The following is a 16,645-nucleotide window of genomic DNA, read 5'->3' as shown; positions in this document are numbered from 1 at the left end:
GAATTTCAGCTGAAGAGGAGCGTCGCACACAGCCGCTTGTGTCTGTGTCTCCGTGTGTGTTGTGTGTCTCACGTTTCACCACCGTTAATGGGTAGCTTCGCTTTCCAGCCATCAGTGCCATCTTCATTTTTCCCCTTTCCATTTCACTGCCATACTGTTATCACTGCTGGAGTAAGCTAGGAGTGCAAGTAGTTTCCCAGTTTATAGCTGGTTGTACCAACCCATGATGTTACTGTTTACAAATTTAAACATTCAAAAAGGCTAATCTTCAAAAAAGCTTTAGCAGGGTTTTCACAATGACTGATAGTGGCCTGAGGCCCCAATATGAAGATTCTTATGGTTGAAATTGAGCAAGTTTTTGTTTTGGAGTGCATTGGCACGATTTCGGCTCATTGTAGCCTCTGCCTCCTGGGTTCAAGTGATTTTCCTGCCTGCCTCAGCCTCCCAAGTAGCTAGGACTACAGGCGCACACCACCATGCTTGGCTAATTTTTGTAGTTTTAGTAGAAACGGGGTTTCACCGTGTTGGCCAGGCTGGTCTCCAATGCCTGACCTCAAGTGATCTGCCTGCCCTAGGCTCTCAAAGTGGTGGGATTATAGGTGTGAGTCACCGCGCCCAGCCAAGCAAGTATTTAGCTATGTGCCTGTGTTAGCCTGGGTACTGTGCTAGGTTCTGGGCACAGGGGAATGATGAAGACGTGGTTCTGCTCTTAAGGGGCTTTATGGTCACCATTTAAAGAGTGGATGTGGCCGGGCGCGGTGGCTCAAGCCTGTAATCCCAGCACTTTGGGAGGCCGAGACGGGCGGATCACGAGGTCAGGAGATCGAGGCCATCCTGGCTAACACGGTGAAACCCCGTCTCTACTAAAAAGTACAAAAAAAAACTAGCCGGGCGAGGTGGCGGCGCCTGTAGTCCCAGCTACTTGGGAGGCTGAGGCAGGAGAATGGCGTGAACCCGGGAGGCGGAGCTTGCGGTGAGCAGAGATCTGGCCACTGCACTCCAGCCTGGGTGACAGAGCCAGACTCCGTCTCAAAAAAAAAAAAAAAAAAAAAAAAGAGTGGATGTGAGCTCAAGTGTCATTTTGTGTCATAGGGTAAACTGTTCTGGCTATTTCAATCAGGCTTCTGGCAAGACATGGCACAGTCAGCATTAGGGATCAGCATTAGCCAATGCGAGGAGTTGAATAAAGGGATTCTTTACAAGGAGAGGGCAGCGTGGAGACCCCCAGTGCCTGATGCAGGATTAGCAACGCCATGCACTTCTCACTTCCAGGCCTGAGGGAGGGGCAGGGGAGAGGGCTGCCTTGGAGGAAGGGAGGGCTGGAGGACCTGGCCCAGCTGCAGCCCCTCCTCAGCGAGGCAACCCGAGGAGCACTCCCCATCCCCGCTGTCCCTTTTCATCTTTCTCCTACCCTTGATCCTCATTGCTGAATCCAGCCAGAACCTGAGGGTGAGTGTCCCGGTGAAGGGTTGGTGTAGTTCAGCCAGGTGGCTGCTGAGGCACAAAGCAGGATAGACAGTGGTTTTCAAGAACAGGTGGAAGATTCCAGCACTGTACTAGTTTCCTGTGGCTGCTGTAACATGACCGCAAACTGGGCAGCTTACAGCAACAGAAGCTTAATTCTGTCATAGCTCTGGAGGCCAGAAGTCTGAAATCAGGGTGCCCTCCCTGAACCCCCTGGAAGCTCTAGGGGAGGACTCTTTTTTGCTGCTTCCAGCTTCTCATGTGTGCTGGCGTCCTGGGCTTGTGACCACATTATGCTGCCCCCATCTTCACATGGCTTTCTCGTCTGCCTCTGTCTTCTCCATGTGTCTCTTTTTTTTTTTTTTTTTTTAATTTTTTTTGAGATGGAGTCTCGCTCTGTTGCCCAGGCTGGAGTGCAGTGGCCGGATCTCAGCTCACTACAAGCTCCACCTCCCAGGTTTACGCCATTCTCCTGCCTCAGCCTCCCGAGTAGCTGGGACTACAGGTGTCCGCCACCTCGCCCGGCTAGTTTTTTGTATTTTTTAGTAGAGATGGGGTTTCACCGTGTTAGCCAGGATGGTCTCGATCTCCTGACCTCGTGATCCGCCCGTCTCGGCCTCCCAAAGTGCTAGGATTACAGGCTTGAACCACCATGCCCGGCCTCCATGTGTCTCTTAAAAGGACTCTTGTAGGCCAGGCGCGGTGGCTCACGCCTGTAATTCCAACACTTTGGGAGGCCAAGGCTGGCAGATCACTTGAGGCCAGGAGTTCAACACCAGCCTGGCCAACATCGTGACACCCCATCGCTACTAACAATACAAAAATTAGCCAGGCGTGGTGGCGCACACCTGTAATCCCAGCTACTCTGGAGGCTGAGGCAGGAGAATCGCTTGAACCCGGGAGGCAGAGGTTGGAGGTTGCAGTGAGCCGAGATTGCACCACTGCACTCCAGCCTGGGTGACAGAGCAAGACTGCCTCAAAAAAAAAAAAAAAAAAGGACTCTTGTCATTGGATTAGGGCCACCTAATTGATTAAAGATGATTGCCTCATTTCCAGATCCTTAATTAAATTTGCAAAGACCTTTTTTCCAATAAATGTAGGTTCCAGAGATTAGGATGTAGACACATCTTTTTGGGGGAGGGGGGCACACCATTCAGCACACCATAAGCATCCTGTCACTCCCAGGAGAGTTACAACACCTTTGTGACACCGCAGTAGACAGATTTTTTGTTTTGTTTGTTTGGTTTTTTGAGACGAAGTCTCCCTCTGTCACTAGGCTAGAGTGCAGTGGCACAGTCTTGGCTCACTGTAATCTCCGCCTCCTGGGTTCAAGCGATTCTCCTGCCTCAGCCTCCTGAGCAGCTGAGACTACAGGCGTGTGTTACCCTGCCCGGCTAATTTTTGTATTTTTAGTAGGGATGGGGTTTCACCACATTGGCCAGGATGGTCTCGATCTCTTGACCTCGTGATGCACCCTCCTCGGCTTTCCAAAGTGCTGGGATTACAGGCGTGAGCCACTGCGCCTGGTCCAGCAGTGGACAGATTTTATGATTGTGTTTGTCATGTTTAGTAGCTCCACTGTCCTAAGGACAGGAGCTTTACCTTCCTGTTCACTTTTCTGTCTCTGTTGCCTGTACTTCCCAGAGCCAGCCCATGATGATGCCTGAAAAGAAATTTTTTGATGCATGAATAAATAGATGAACAGACGAGCACAGAAGAATACAGTGTGAATACAGTGAAGCCAGAAGTATCCTCTGTGAATGGGACACCCTTGAGTGGAATGGTTTCAGTAGATGGATTGTATGAGGTGTGAATTGCATCTCAATCAAGTGGGGCCTCAGGGAATGCCCACCACTAAGGGTCTAGCTCTATGTGGCGTTGGTGGGGCTGGGAGAAGTTTAGAAAATGCTCTGCCATTGCTAAGGCCTTGGTTAGGGTAGAGTTTGCAGCAGAGATTTGGATAGGAGGGCATTCCAGGCTGCATAGCCAGTGTGAACAGCCTTGGTGGAAAGAGCATTTTATATTCCTGGAACTAATGCTTGTTTAACAACATGCTTGCTTGTGGCTGGGCACAGTGGCTCAAGCCTATAATCCCAGCACTTTGGGAGGCTGAGGTGAGAGGATTGCTTGAGCTCAGGAGGTCAAGGTTGCAGTGAGCCATGATTATACCATTGCATTTCAGCCTGGGCGATACAACAAGACCCTGTCTCAAAAAATAAAAAATTACGATGAAGTTTGCTTGTTAAATAAAGTGTGATTTATTTACTTTGCATAAATACTATGCCTTCTGAGAATGCTGTAGGGCATACTTTGTTTTTATCCTAACGCAGCCCAAATTCCAAGTACACACTGGATTTTGGGCATTTAAAGGACTTGCGGTGCTATTAAGGATTCCCATTTGCTCATTTAAGTTTGCTAACCTAATTCAGTCATGTCACTCACTTAGTTGTTACAAGTATTATATTACGGTGTGAAGGGGGGAAAAAAGAACTGCTATGAGTATGTTTCCATGAAGAAGATTTAGCTTGGGAATGTGGGCAGATTTGTCTGCTTTGTGTTTAGGAAGGCACAATTATAATCACAGATGGAGGAGCTAGACTCTGGCCAGCTGGAATCAGAATTTCACATTGTACAAGTGTCTGGTCTGGAATGCATCCATGGGAAACCTACACCCTTGACCCAGCATTGGCCACAAAGCTGCAGGCAGTCTCCCGCCCCTGCCTCTACCCCTGCGTGCCTCTCCTTTGTAGCAGCCATGGCGTATGCAGAGGGGACTGTAGCTCTCTCTTCTTTCTTGCTGACTTTATTTTCTGCCACACTCTCCCCACCCAAATAAAGAAATAATGACATGCATATTTGAGAAAGAGTGTGTGTGTGTGTGTGTGTGTTTTCTCTGTCTCTGAGACGGAGTCTTACTCTCTTGCCCAGACTGAAGTGCAGTGGCATGATCTCAGCTCACTGCAACCTCCGCCTCCCAGGTTCAAGCAATTCTTGTGTCTCAGCCTCCCCAGTAGCTGGGATTATAGGCGCCCACCACCACAGCTGGCTAATTTTTTTGTATTTTTAGTAGAGGTGGGGGTTTCATCATTTTGGCTAGGCTGGTCTCGAACTCCTGACCTCAAGTGATCCACCCGCCTTGACGTCCCAAAGTGCTAGGATTACAGGTGTGAGCCGTGCCCAGCCAGACTGTGTGTTCTGAGAGAGTTACATATATTAATGTAAGCATCCCAAGAGATAAAAGAGACCTCCACATTTCTGCCTGGATAAGTATAGGTAAGATACTTTTTTTTTTTTTTTTTGAGGTGGAGTCTTGCTCTGTTGCCCAGGCTGGCATGCAGTGGCGCGACCTCTGCTCACTGCAAGCTCCGCCTCCCGGGGTCATGCCATTCTCCTGCCTCAGCCTCCCGAGTACCTGGGACTACAGGCGCCCGCCACCACTCCCAGCTAATTTTTTGTATTTTTAGTAGAGACAGGGTTTCACCATGTTAGCCAGGATGGTCTCGATCTCCTGACCTCGTGATCTGCCCACCTTGGCCTCCCAAAGTGCTGGAATTACAGGCGTGAGCCACCACACCTGGCCATAAGATACTTTTTTAACTTTAAAAAAACCCTTTTTCTACAAAGTTATGTGTGGTTGCCCTAATGAATCAAATACTGTGATAGTTAAAAGTAGAAAGCGGAAAGTAAAAGAATCACACCCACTCAGGCTGCTGCTGTTACCCTGGGGTGAGCATGCTTCCAGAGAGTTCACTGTGCTCATGCACGGATAGGTGGGCAGAAATAAGTTTAGATAAGCCAGGTCCTACTACAAATGCTGTTATCAGGCATCTCATTTTTCTTCACTTATGAGAAATGGAAACTGAAGTGAAACTGAGTAAATGTATAAGAATGTTCCTTTACCACAGAGAGATTATTTCCTGAAAAGACTTTTCTATGGTTAACAAAAAGGATCATGAGAATGATCAAGAGGTTGGCATCACTGTTTTCAATTTCAGGTATTTGTTGGTGCCTACCATGAAACAAAGACAGTGGCAACTTAAGATTTATTTATTTATTTATTTATTTTTTAAAAATTGGATGGTTCCTAAAATACCTCTCTAAGCATTCTCAGATTTACTATACAGATTTGGTCACAGACATTGAGGTTGGAATCAGTCCCAGAGGGGTGGAGAGTTGGGTGTATGTGGCCGGAGTGACTGCCATCTGGGCCTTGCTGAGTGGTTTGTGCTGCGCCCATGGAGGCCTCCCAGGCCTGTCCTGGCCAGTTTGCCTTTGCTTTGCAAATGAACAAAGCTGTTGTTTCTCCTCCGCCACCCTTTTTATTTTCCAACTGTAACAACGAAAAGATTGAGGAAAGAGTTTCTTCATTGATTGTAGCATCCAAGGTATGTTCTGGGGCAGGTTTTGGTGTTGAAAAATTTTATCCAATGCTTAAGAAAAGACATCCACCTTCAGCACATGCATCCTGGCCATTGTCCCCACTGCCATTATCCTGCAGGGTGCTGTGGGTATACTCTGGGTGGCCACTTAGAATTTACTGTATTTGTCTGGGTGTGGTGGCTCATGCTTATAATCCTAGCACTTTGAGAGGCCAAGGCAGGGAGATTACTTGAGGTCAGGAGTTCAAGACCATCCTGGCCAATGTGGCAAAACCTTATCTCTACTAAAAATACAAAAAAAATTAGCCAGGGGTGGTGCACACTTGTAATCCCAGCTACTCAAGAGACTGAGGCACAGGAATCGCTTGAACCCTGCAGACAGGCTGCAGTGAGCTGAGATCACTCCACTGCATTCCAGCATGGGTGACAGCGAGACTGTCTCAATTATAAAAAAAAAAATTATATTATTTAAAAACATCTGAATACCCAAAGGATATTAAAAAAAAAAATCACTGCCAGTTTAGCAGTCCTCAGTTGGAGGGTTTTTTTTGTTTGTTTTTGAGACAGTTTCACTCTTGTTGCCCAGGCTGGAGTGCAATGGCGCTATCTCGGCTCACCGCAACCTCTGCCTCCCAAGTTCAAATGATTCTCCTGCCTCAGCCTCCGAGTAGCTGGGATTACAGGCATGTGCTACCTTGCCCGGCTAATTTTGTATTTTTCGTAGAGAAGGGTTTTCTCCATGTTGGTCAGGCTGGTCTGAAACTCCTAACCTCAGGTGATCCACCTGCCGCGGCCCCCAAAAGTACTGGGATTACAGGTGTGAGCCACCACACCCGGCCTCAGTTGGAGTTTTATTTGGCCTCTTTTGATGCCTGGTGGCTTATGTGTGTCCTATACAAAACAAATTGCCTTTTTTCCCCAGACCCCAGAAATGTGGACAAATGAGTTGTCTTTTTATTATAGTCCACGCTTTCCTCGTGTTCTTCTCCTCTAGGACTTTCTAATATGTAGGACACGTAATTTTGACTTGACTTAAACTCTACAGAAATAAGATTTTCTTTGTAGATGCATTTTTATGGTGAAACTGAAGCAAGTTTTCAGCTTAGCGATCTGTATCAACAGGGAGCTTTGAAGACAGTATCCATGCCTGGGCCCCCTCCTGAAGAGCTTGACAGGTAGGGGTTGGTTGGGACGGTGAGATTTTTAACAGCAGCCTCCCTACTCCCTAGTAAACGGGGATCGGGGATCGTAAGGCACAGCTGAGGCTGAGACTGCTGTGGAGTAGTCCAGGCCGCCTGCGGGAGTGTTGGTCGGTGCTGCGTTGAGTGCTGTCTTTCAGGTGGTTGCGTGGGAGACCTGCGCTTGCTGCGTGCTACTTTAACTGAGGACTTTTGAGGAAATTCTGTTTGACAATTACTTTAAGGTCCAGTGTGACACCCTCCCTCAGACTCAGTCTCTAGTGACTTTCTGCTGGGAGCACCTCTACTTCATCAAGGATTGGGGGCACTTAGCACTCAACAAACATAACTCACTTTTTCTTCCTCCACACTTTTTTACGTCCCTTATTTGTCGGGCTTGGCTTTGAGTGAATTTTGGCTTTTTTGGGGGTTGTGGGGGGCTCTCTGATTCATTCAACAGATCTTCACTGAGTGGCAGACGTGTGCAAAGTGCTTGGGATGCCAAAGGCAAGTATGTCGTCTGTATTTAGTGTTGGGACCGACAGTGATTGAGACGACAGATTTTATCTTCACTGATGACAGTGACGATGCCACGAAAGACGTGGGTGCTCGCAGAGGGTGGCTGCTGGTGTAGGCAGGATGGTTAGGGACCTGCTTTCTCAGAACTGACTGGGAAGGGTTGGTGGGGACCAGACCATTTGGGGCCTCACAGATCAGGGCTGATGAATTTGGCTCCATTTATGCTGACTCAGTTTATTTGAGGGTGGGAGCATTCCTGTTTCTCAGAATTCCCTGTGCCTAACTCCAGGTGTGGCAGATCATACTTGCTCAGTAAATGTTTATTGAATAAAGAATTGACTGAGAGTGATGGAACACACACAACTGTGGGGCTGGGAGCAGGAGCGCAAGGCCTGTCTCAGTGCAGCCAGGACCACTTGCCCCTCTCCTCATCCGCCAGGTGAGACCAGCAGGAGAAAGCCATCTCAGCAGTGGTTGGTGATTATATTTATGGTTAAATTTTATTTTGAGATGCTCGTAGTTTCACATGCAGTTGTAAGAATACAGAGAGATCCTGTGTCCCCTTCTCCCAGCCACCCCCTGGGGTAACATCTGGTGAAATTCAGTGCACTCTCAGCACCAGGATGGGGCACTGATACTGCCAGGACACAGAACATCAGGACGGCTCCGTCCCCATGCAAATCCCTCATGTCGGTCTTTTGTAGTCCCCCACACACCGCTAATCTGTTCTCCATTTTTGTGATTTTGTATTTCAGGGGTGTTGTGCTCATGGGGTCGTGGAGTGAGTGGTCCTTTGGGGTTGGCTGTTTTCACTCAGTGTGATTCCCTAGAGCGTTATCAGTCCTGCCAGTCAAGTTTCTTCCTTTTGCTGCTGAGTGGTATTTTGCAGCCTGGCTGGCCTGCAGCTTGTTTACCCATTCACCTGTTAAAAGACACCTGGGCTGCTTCTAGATTTTAGTTGTCACAAATAAATGTTGCTGTCGACAGTCCTGGGCAGGTTTTTGTTGAAGTACGTTCTCATTTCTCTGATATAAATGCCCAAGAGTACAATTTCTGGGTCATACGGTAGTTACATATTCAGCTTTATTAAAAAGCGCCTGTTTTCCAGAGTGGCCATACAGTAGTTTTTGTTTGCTCTTTTAAATGGCTTGACAATGGAAGAAAGACGCTTCTGCTGGGCCGGGCATAGAAAGCCCATGGAGAGCCGCCCTGTGGGTGAGGAAGGGGGTGTCGGGAGCCCCACTGCTTACCAGGAACCTCAGTGAAACTGGGTCTTTCCAGTCCCAAGATTCTCCTTTTTTGTGAAAGGCATCAGAAGAGATGAAAGCATTTCTACCACCCACATTTCCGGGACACTCCTAGCTTTTACTTCATAGTTGGGAGAGAGGTTTGATTTTCATTGTCATTTAAATCCTGTCGGGTTTTCAGTGGAGCCTGATCTTTAGGGCTCTGGGCGCAGCTGTTGGTCTGGAGATGCAGATCACTGTCTGCTGAACAGAGCCCTCCTCCTGGGGTTAGGGATCTCCTGATTGAGGCATGGATCCAAGGGCTTGTTTCTTTGTTCTCTGATTCCCTGAGCCTCTTCCTTGTGTGTGTGGTGTGTGTGCACTTGTGTGAGCACACCAGGAACTATGACAGCAATCAACGGGTATGACTGGGGGTGGGGAGCAGAGGCAGCATGGCCAGGAATCTATACTCCAGCTACCAAAAGGAAGGAAGTAGCAGCAAAAATAGCCTGGGTGGGGTGGTAGAAAATATTAAGGGGAAAATGAGATGGGTGGGGTTGAAGAAGGAGCTGCTTCAAGAGAAACAGACATACACTGGGTAAGGAATCGCGTGCTGTTGAAACTGACGGTGTGGAAGGAAAGTGAGGTGGCAGTGGCTGGGCTGTGGTAGAGGAAGCCGATCACTGGTGAGTGAAAAGGGAACTAGGGTACCCATGCATTTGTGTTTTTTATTTAAACTTTGGCTAAGCTTTGCTAGGAGCGTTTTGCCTTTTTTTTTTTTTTCTCAGACCGTCTACCCCTGTCTTTCTCCCCTAAGTTCTGGGCATGTGGCTTCTCTACCTACCAGGGTAGCCTGTCATTGCTCTAAAGGACAAAATGAAACCCCTGATGGGCAAAATATGTCTTCCCTCTTCCCCCAACTTTTGGTCGGCTTTGCTCATCCACCAACAGCTAGGAGCTAGAAGGCTCAGAAGAGCTGGGGTGGGCATGGGAGAGACGAGGAACCCCGGTGGCTGGAAACACAGTTCCTTCCCAGGGTCTCTTCAGCTTGCTGGTAGAACCTCTTAGGCTGCTTATGAAGCCTGAATTGACATCATGCCAACTGCTGATAAGTGGTTCTTTAACTTCCTCTGGAGCAGCAGAAACTTGTTTTGAAAACAATCAAATTCTAAATCTTTACAGCTGTTTACTTCTGCAAGCACAATGGCCGTAGTAAGGAATTCAAGTCACAGAGCAGCCGTGGCAGGGAAGCCTCTGTCTGCCTGGAGTCACAGGACAAAGCCTGTCCTGGAAACGTGCTGGAAGGAAGTCGGCCTCATTCTTTGCGACGGGCAGCAGCTCCAAATGAGAAACCAGGGGTTTGGCTCTGGGCCGGTAGCATCTGCCTGGCATGCGGTGCCAGCTGTGGAGACCAGTGAGGCGGCAGCAGCCGCAGCCGCAGCGGGCTCCTGGGGTGTGCGTGGGGACCTCCAGGGGTCTAGGAGCTGATATACTTTTGGTTCTCATCATCTCGTGTGTTCCTTGCAGACGCAGAATGTTCAGCTTAACAAAGAAATGACACTTGCCAGCAACCGGAGCCTGGCAGAAGGAAACCTTCTGTACCAACCCCAGCTGGACACATTGAAAGCACGCTTGACCCAGAAATACCAGGAACTCCAGGTTCTCTTTGAAGCCTATCAGATAAAGAAGACCAAATTAGGTAACTTTTTAAGGGTGATCACTTGAGAATAAAGAGTTGAGAGAAGGACGCATTTCAAGCTATTGCCCTACCAGGAAGGAAATATTATTGAAAATTTTCAGATTAAGGTAGTGACTCTACTGCAATGAAGAAATAGCTTATAATATATTATTTATTTATTTTTAGAAACAGGGTCTTGCTGTCTCAGGCTGGAGTGCAGTGGTGCAACCATGGCTCAGCGCAGCCACTCGACCTCCTGGGCTCAGGTGATCCTCCTGCCTCAGCCTCCTGAGTAGCTGGGACCACAGGTGTGCACTACCCAAGCAGGCTAGTTTCTCATTTTTTTGTAGAGAGGTCATCTTGCTATGTTGCCCAAACTGGTCTTGAACTCAAGCCATCCTCCGGCCTTTGCCTCACAAAGCGCTGCTATTACAGACATGAGCCACTGTATTGGACTAGTTTATGTATGGAATATGGAGGGCCCCCGGGCCTGCAGCCTCTCTTCACTTGTGGTTCGAGAGGGCAGGGTGTATAGCAGGACTGCCCCCTCCTCCCAGTGGCCCTGCCTGGTGGCGATGACTGCTGAGGTCAGCCCAGGTCCACACACACCTCCAGGGTTTGCAGCGTGGAGCAGGTGGCAGAAATGTGGGTACCTCGGGGCATTTACCAGAAAAGGGGATGGGGATTAGGAGGAAGCCAGCCAGTTTAGCAGTCACCAGTTTAGAAGAGGAGACTTGCCACTTTTTAAATTCAAGACCCCACCTTCTCTAAACAGCATAGAAAAAGCAGTTTTCTGAATTATGATATTCAACAGATGTCTTATGCTGTTTGCCTGTTTGTCTTATGCTATTTGTTAATGGTAAAAAAAATACACATCACTGGAACATTTTAATGACATACTTTAATTTGCAGCCATTAGGAGGAGACATCAGAATTAAAGATTGTTGAGCATCCTGAGTGCTTTTGATAGTTATCAAAGGGACATTTAGATAAAGTTGGAGCTGGGTGTGGTGGCACACGCCTGTGGTCCTAGCTACTTGGGAGGCTGAGGAAGGAGAATTGCTCGAGCCTTAGAGGTTGAAGCTGCAGTGAGCCATGATTGCACCCCTGTACTCCAGCCTGGGCGACAGAGTGAGACTGTGTCTCCACAGAAGAAATGAAATAAGCCGGGAGTGGTGGTGCTCGCCTATAGTCCCACCTACTCTGAAGGCTGAGGCTACAATGAACTGTGATTGCATTACTGTACTCCAGCCTGGGTGACGGAGACCCCATCCCTTAAAAGAATTTGGGTTAAAAATTCTGCAGTGAGGTTTACAGTGATGTCTGTCACTACTTGCTATCATCTTGTCATTTTCTCCATTAACTTCAGTAAAAATTTACAATAACACACCCAAACCAGAGTGATGAAAAGTAAAAAGACCAGCAGTACCAAGTGCTAGTGAAGTGCCATGCATCTGTTGCTGGTAGGAGTGTCCGTGGGGCATTGGGACTTACAGGTGTGGCCACCACAGCCAGCTCCTTTTTTCATTTCACCTCGGGAAAGTTGTTGGGTAGTACCTACTAACATTAAGAGTGTGTGCGTGCTGCAGTTCAGCGGCTCTGCTCCTGGGTGTATACCCAACAGAAATGGACATTAATGTCTCTCAGAAGGGAGGTACAAGAATGTTGTATCCTTATTACCTTCCTTATAATAAAATTTGGAAACAATCAAAATGTCCATCTATGGGGTGATGGGCACGTAAAGTCTATTTACACAATGGAACACTACACAGCATTGAAACGAACTGATTCACAGACCTGAGCAGGGTCTCAGAGACGCGGTGCTGAGTGGAAGAAGCCAGCAGAGTATGGCCTGTGCTCTGATTCCAGGATGTGGAGTCAAGACCAGGCGGAGCTCCTCTGTGGTGGTGGAGGCCAGCGTAGGGGTTACCTGGCGGGTGCAGTGGGCCTATGGGCGCCTGGTGGAAACGTTCTGTGTCTGGATCTGGGGGGTGGTGGTTGGGGGTTAAACACATGTGGAAATTTGAGTTACACACTTAAGATGTATATACTTGATGTAAGTTACCACTCAAAACATAAAGGAAATACAAAATGGCATGACGACAATGTCACTGCCCCATATTTGAAAGCAGCTGGCTCTAGAAGCAGCTCATGGCACAGGTTGCTCCGACATGGGCCGTTGGCCCCTGGCACTGGCTTGGTGTACTTGTTCCTTATAGGTTTTCAAGCCTTTCACATTCAGCTTCTTGGAAAGGAAGGTGCGATCCTGCCATGGTCTGTGTGGATGGCATCATGAAGGGCTTTACCTGTACGCCTGTCACTCTTGTCATGCCTCTTGCTTCTTTTCCAGACAGACAGTCTAGCAGTGCTTCCTTGGAGACCCTGTTAGCACTTCTTCAAGCAGAAGGGGCCAAGATTGAGGAAGACACTGAGGTAAAGCCAACCAGCCTTGGTGGAATCCTTGGGGCACTTTGGGCAGTCAGCGGGCCCACTGCCTCCAGGGAGCGTGAGCGCCACACTGCCACGGTCAGGAGGTGGTACCTCCCAGGTGTGCAGGCTGTATGCCAGCAGGCAGCCTGGCCTGTGTGCTGGGGAAAGTGCCAGGCAGGGGTCCAGGGAACAGCAGGGTGAGTGAGGGCAGGTCCGAGGGAGGGCCAAGAGAGGGCATGTGGGCCACTCTGAGAACGCCAGCCCCTGGGGCCAGTGGTGAATTACCACGTGCAGTGGTTCAAGGGCTAGCTGGGGGCTACAGAGCTCCTGGGACACGTCCCAGCTGCGCATTAGAGCCTTGAGCCTCGCCAGGCAATTAGGGAATGAGTCAGGGTCGAATGTTGCAGTTGTCGCAGGCAGGGGCTGGCAGGGTCCTGCCAAGACAGGGCTGGGTTCAATGAACTATGAAGCCTTGGGGGGCCCCAGTGGGCACAGGCGTTTCTGTCCTGCTGATCCACCCAGGGCGAGTCTGTTAGTCAGGGTGCGGCCGGGTGGAAGCAAGGAGGTGTTGGACGCCAGTGGGCTCGAGAGAGGCCTGGGACCCAGGAGTCAGAGCCCTCACCCAAAGGCCAGCTCCTTTGCCTGTCACGCTGGTGGTGGGGTGCACAGCAGGACTGCCCTCCTCTTTGCCCAGTGGCTCTGCCTGGTGGCAGCTCATGCTGAAGCCTGAGTCCGCAACCTCTGGGATCTGGAGCAGGAGCAGGGCCCTCTCTACAGGGAGGGGCAGTGTTGGAAGCAGCTGGGCGTTGCCTCTCCTTGTGCCTAGATCACGAAGGGAGCGTCCTCCCCATCTGGCTTCCCTGTAACCAGGTTTCTGCCTCTTTCAGAACATGGCAGAGAAGTTTCTGGATGGAGAACTTCCTCTGGATTCCTTCATTGACGTCTATCAGAGCAAACGGAAACTGGCCCACATGCGACGGGTGAAAATCGAGAAGCTCCAGGAGATGGTGCTGAAGGGGCAGAGACTCCCGCAGGCCCTGGCCCCGCTGCCCCCCAGGCTGCCCGAACTGGCACCTACCACCCCCCTTCCCTACCCTGCCCCGGAGGCCAGTGGGCCCCCCGCCGTTGCGCCTCGGCGCATCCCCCCACCACCACCCCCAGTGCCTGCAGGACGCTTAGCCACCCCGTTTACTGCGGCCATGAGCTCGGGACAGGCCGTGCAGTACCCAGGATTACAGTGTCCGCCCCTGCCCCCCCGCGTGGGCCTCGCCACTCAGCAAGGATTCTCTTCGCAGTTCATGTCCCCGTATCCGCCAGCTCTCCCCCAGAGACCCCCGCCCCGGCTCCCTCCGCACCAGCCGGGTTTCATCCTCCAGTGAGCACCGGCGCGGCCCTTCCCGGGAGACTCCTTCCGCCTGCTGTGTTGTGCTCCGCACGTGGGAGGGAGGCTGGAGGTCCACTCTGTGCCAAGGGCTCTGGGGCCCTGGGCCAGCGTGTCTGTCTGATTTTAGAACTGTAGGTCAGTGGTGAGTAGTAGAAGCCCAGGCTTTGGGCAACGAGGCAGTTGTGTGTGCCGGGTTGCAGCCTGACACCTGTGCGTCGCATTGGTTTGCATTCTCCGTGTGATTTCTAAGTATCTTAGCGTTGATGAACTCGTATTTGGGAAGAAACAAGGCCTCTCCCCCATTCCCATTTAGAATTTTGGTCCTTCCATTGCAGTTTTATTTAATGAGCATGGTTCGTAATACTTATTTTCGAAAGTCCTATGTGTCTCACCCACCGGCCACTGCAGCCCTGGTGAGGGCAGGTGGGCGCCAGCCGGCCTGGAAGAGCGCCGTGGCCGGCCGCCACCTGCGGCTGCGTTGTTGCTCACTGACTCTGCTGGGGAGAGGTCGTCATAGTCCCCGCCTGACCTGGGGAGAGGTCATTGTAGTCCCCGCCTGACCTGGCTGCTGCTCTTGCTTCAGAGCCACAAGCAAAGTTTGCACTGGGCCCACTGCCGAGTCCAGAGGCCAGAGAATGGCCGCCGGTGTGGGAGGGGACCGCACGAGCGGGACTTGCACAGCAAATTGTGTCCCCAGGTCCTCCTCTCCCTCCTGCCTCAAGCTGGCCCTGAAGGTTTCTATGAAGAAATAATCCCCCAATATTTTTACTACGTGTGTGATTATCCTGTTTTATATTGAAAACACTTTTTTGACACTCCCAAGACCATTCAGGGAAATTTTTTTAAAAATGCAGATACTGTCTTGAGCAGATTGAAATGCTGATAAAGTGGATGTGATTTCCTTCCGTGCAAGCAGTGCACGGTCCCACCCTCGGGTGTCCGTGCTGTGCCTTAGCTTCCCCCGGTGCCAGGACTTACACCTGCTAGGGGCTGGGCAGGGCCCTGGCTGTGCTTTCTCTGAAGGGCTTGTCCAAGTTCATTGCCCTGTTACAGGTGGTCAAGATGTCCGGCCACCTTGACCTAGGCTACCCTTAGCCAATATCCTCTGCCCCTGGCTGGCTGGTGGCTCAGCGTGGGCAGTGTTAGGGGTCTGGTGAAAGCTCACCCCATGGGATTGAGGGACAGGGCTGCACTCCGACCGCCTGCACCTGCTCTTCCCTCCACCCCCGTGGGACCTCATCTTCACGTGCCATGTGTGCTGAAGGCCCAGGGCCCAGCAGGGGGCAGTGGCACCTGTTGACAGAAAAGGCCCAGGTGCTCACCGGTGGACCTTCTGGCCCGCCTCTTCCCTGTCACTTGTCAGGCATCCAGGGCCCTGACATGTGCCTAGCCGCCAGGGTGACAGAAGGCAGAACTAAAGCGGGATCTGTCCCAGTGGGCCACGGACCAGGCCACTGCCTTTTGTCCTCAGTGACTGTACATTCCTGTTCTCGGACTTGAACTCTACTGTAACTGTTTTCTTAAAAGAAATGAAGCTGTACAGGATGATTCACTGCCATGCCAGTCAGGCAGGCTTGCCATGTTCTGTGAATCTCGATTGAGCGGTGCCACCCGCCCCCATACCTCCACCAGTGGCCGCTGTCGGGGATGCCACAGCCTGGCCACGGTCGCAGCCAAACGTGAGCTCGGCATTGGAGTTGTAAAGGGGCCCCTGACCGGGCTCACCATCGCTGTTCAGGGCCGTGTACGGTGCTGTGGCTGTAAAGCTGTAGGACCCTTTTTAATAAATAGAGAATTATTAATTACAGGCCTGTCACTTATTTACTTGGGGATGTGGATGTTCATGATGTCTGGTTCTGAAATATCAGTGATCAAAGTTCCAGCAGGGAAGCTGGCTGGGATGTCTGTTTTTGAAGCTGAAGACAAAAATCTCTGCCTGTCCAGGGTCCTGGCGCAGGCAGGGCCTCTTACCCTCTTGGTCACCAGAGTCTCATAAACAGCAGTCATGGACAGAGCATGTTCTGTGCGTAAGAGAGTGTGTCTTCAGGATCACAGCCACTGTGTCCAAGTAGGGGACTGAGGGTGACCTCAGGGCTCAGGCTGTGCCTGCTCTCTGTCCATGAGGTTGCCACCGTGTGCTATGTGAGGGGTGAAACTTTGTGGTGGTTTTTAGTGGGAAAACTAGTGGCTCTGATGTTTTGCTTTGGGGACTTGCCAGCAGGTGTTTCAAGAAGGCAGTTGCCTCTGCCCACTTCAAAGCCCAGTGGGTGTTGCTTCCTTCTCTAGGCTGAGAGGAGGGGACCCCGCAAGCCCTGCCTCCTTGCAGAGCTACAGAATTTGTACCCTGTGCCTGCCGCCCCGGCTGAGCTGTGTGCCTGTGTCCTCAC

At 50.6% G+C, this 16,645-nt stretch overlaps 1 protein-coding gene across 2 annotated transcripts in view; it reads left to right on the top strand.

Annotated features, from left to right (window-relative positions):
* VPS37B (VPS37B subunit of ESCRT-I) overlaps positions 1–16,063 on the top strand; it is a 31,896-nt gene extending 15,833 nt beyond the window's left edge. Inside the window, exons 1-4 of one of the 2 annotated variants that reach the window (XM_037995709.2) lie at positions 9,338–9,452; positions 10,294–10,465; positions 12,795–12,877; positions 13,762–16,063. In XM_037995709.2, coding sequence (XP_037851637.1) covers positions 10,321–10,465; positions 12,795–12,877; positions 13,762–14,253 — 720 coding nt within the window. In that variant the 5' untranslated portion in view covers positions 9,338–9,452; positions 10,294–10,320 and the 3' untranslated portion in view covers positions 14,254–16,063. Of the gene's footprint in view, positions 1–9,337; positions 9,453–10,293; positions 10,466–12,794; positions 12,878–13,761 lie in introns of those variants that run through there. The other variant, XM_008005071.3, reaches the window with a different exon arrangement.
* The last annotated feature ends 582 nt before the right edge of the window (positions 16,064–16,645 follow it).

The sequence above is a fragment of the Chlorocebus sabaeus genome, chromosome 11, assembly GCF_047675955.1.
Source record: "Chlorocebus sabaeus isolate Y175 chromosome 11, mChlSab1.0.hap1, whole genome shotgun sequence".
NCBI classification, from domain to species: Eukaryota; Metazoa; Chordata; class Mammalia; order Primates; family Cercopithecidae; genus Chlorocebus; species Chlorocebus sabaeus.
Note: the sequence above shows the minus strand (reverse complement) of the source record. Positions and strands in the feature narration are given on the sequence as shown.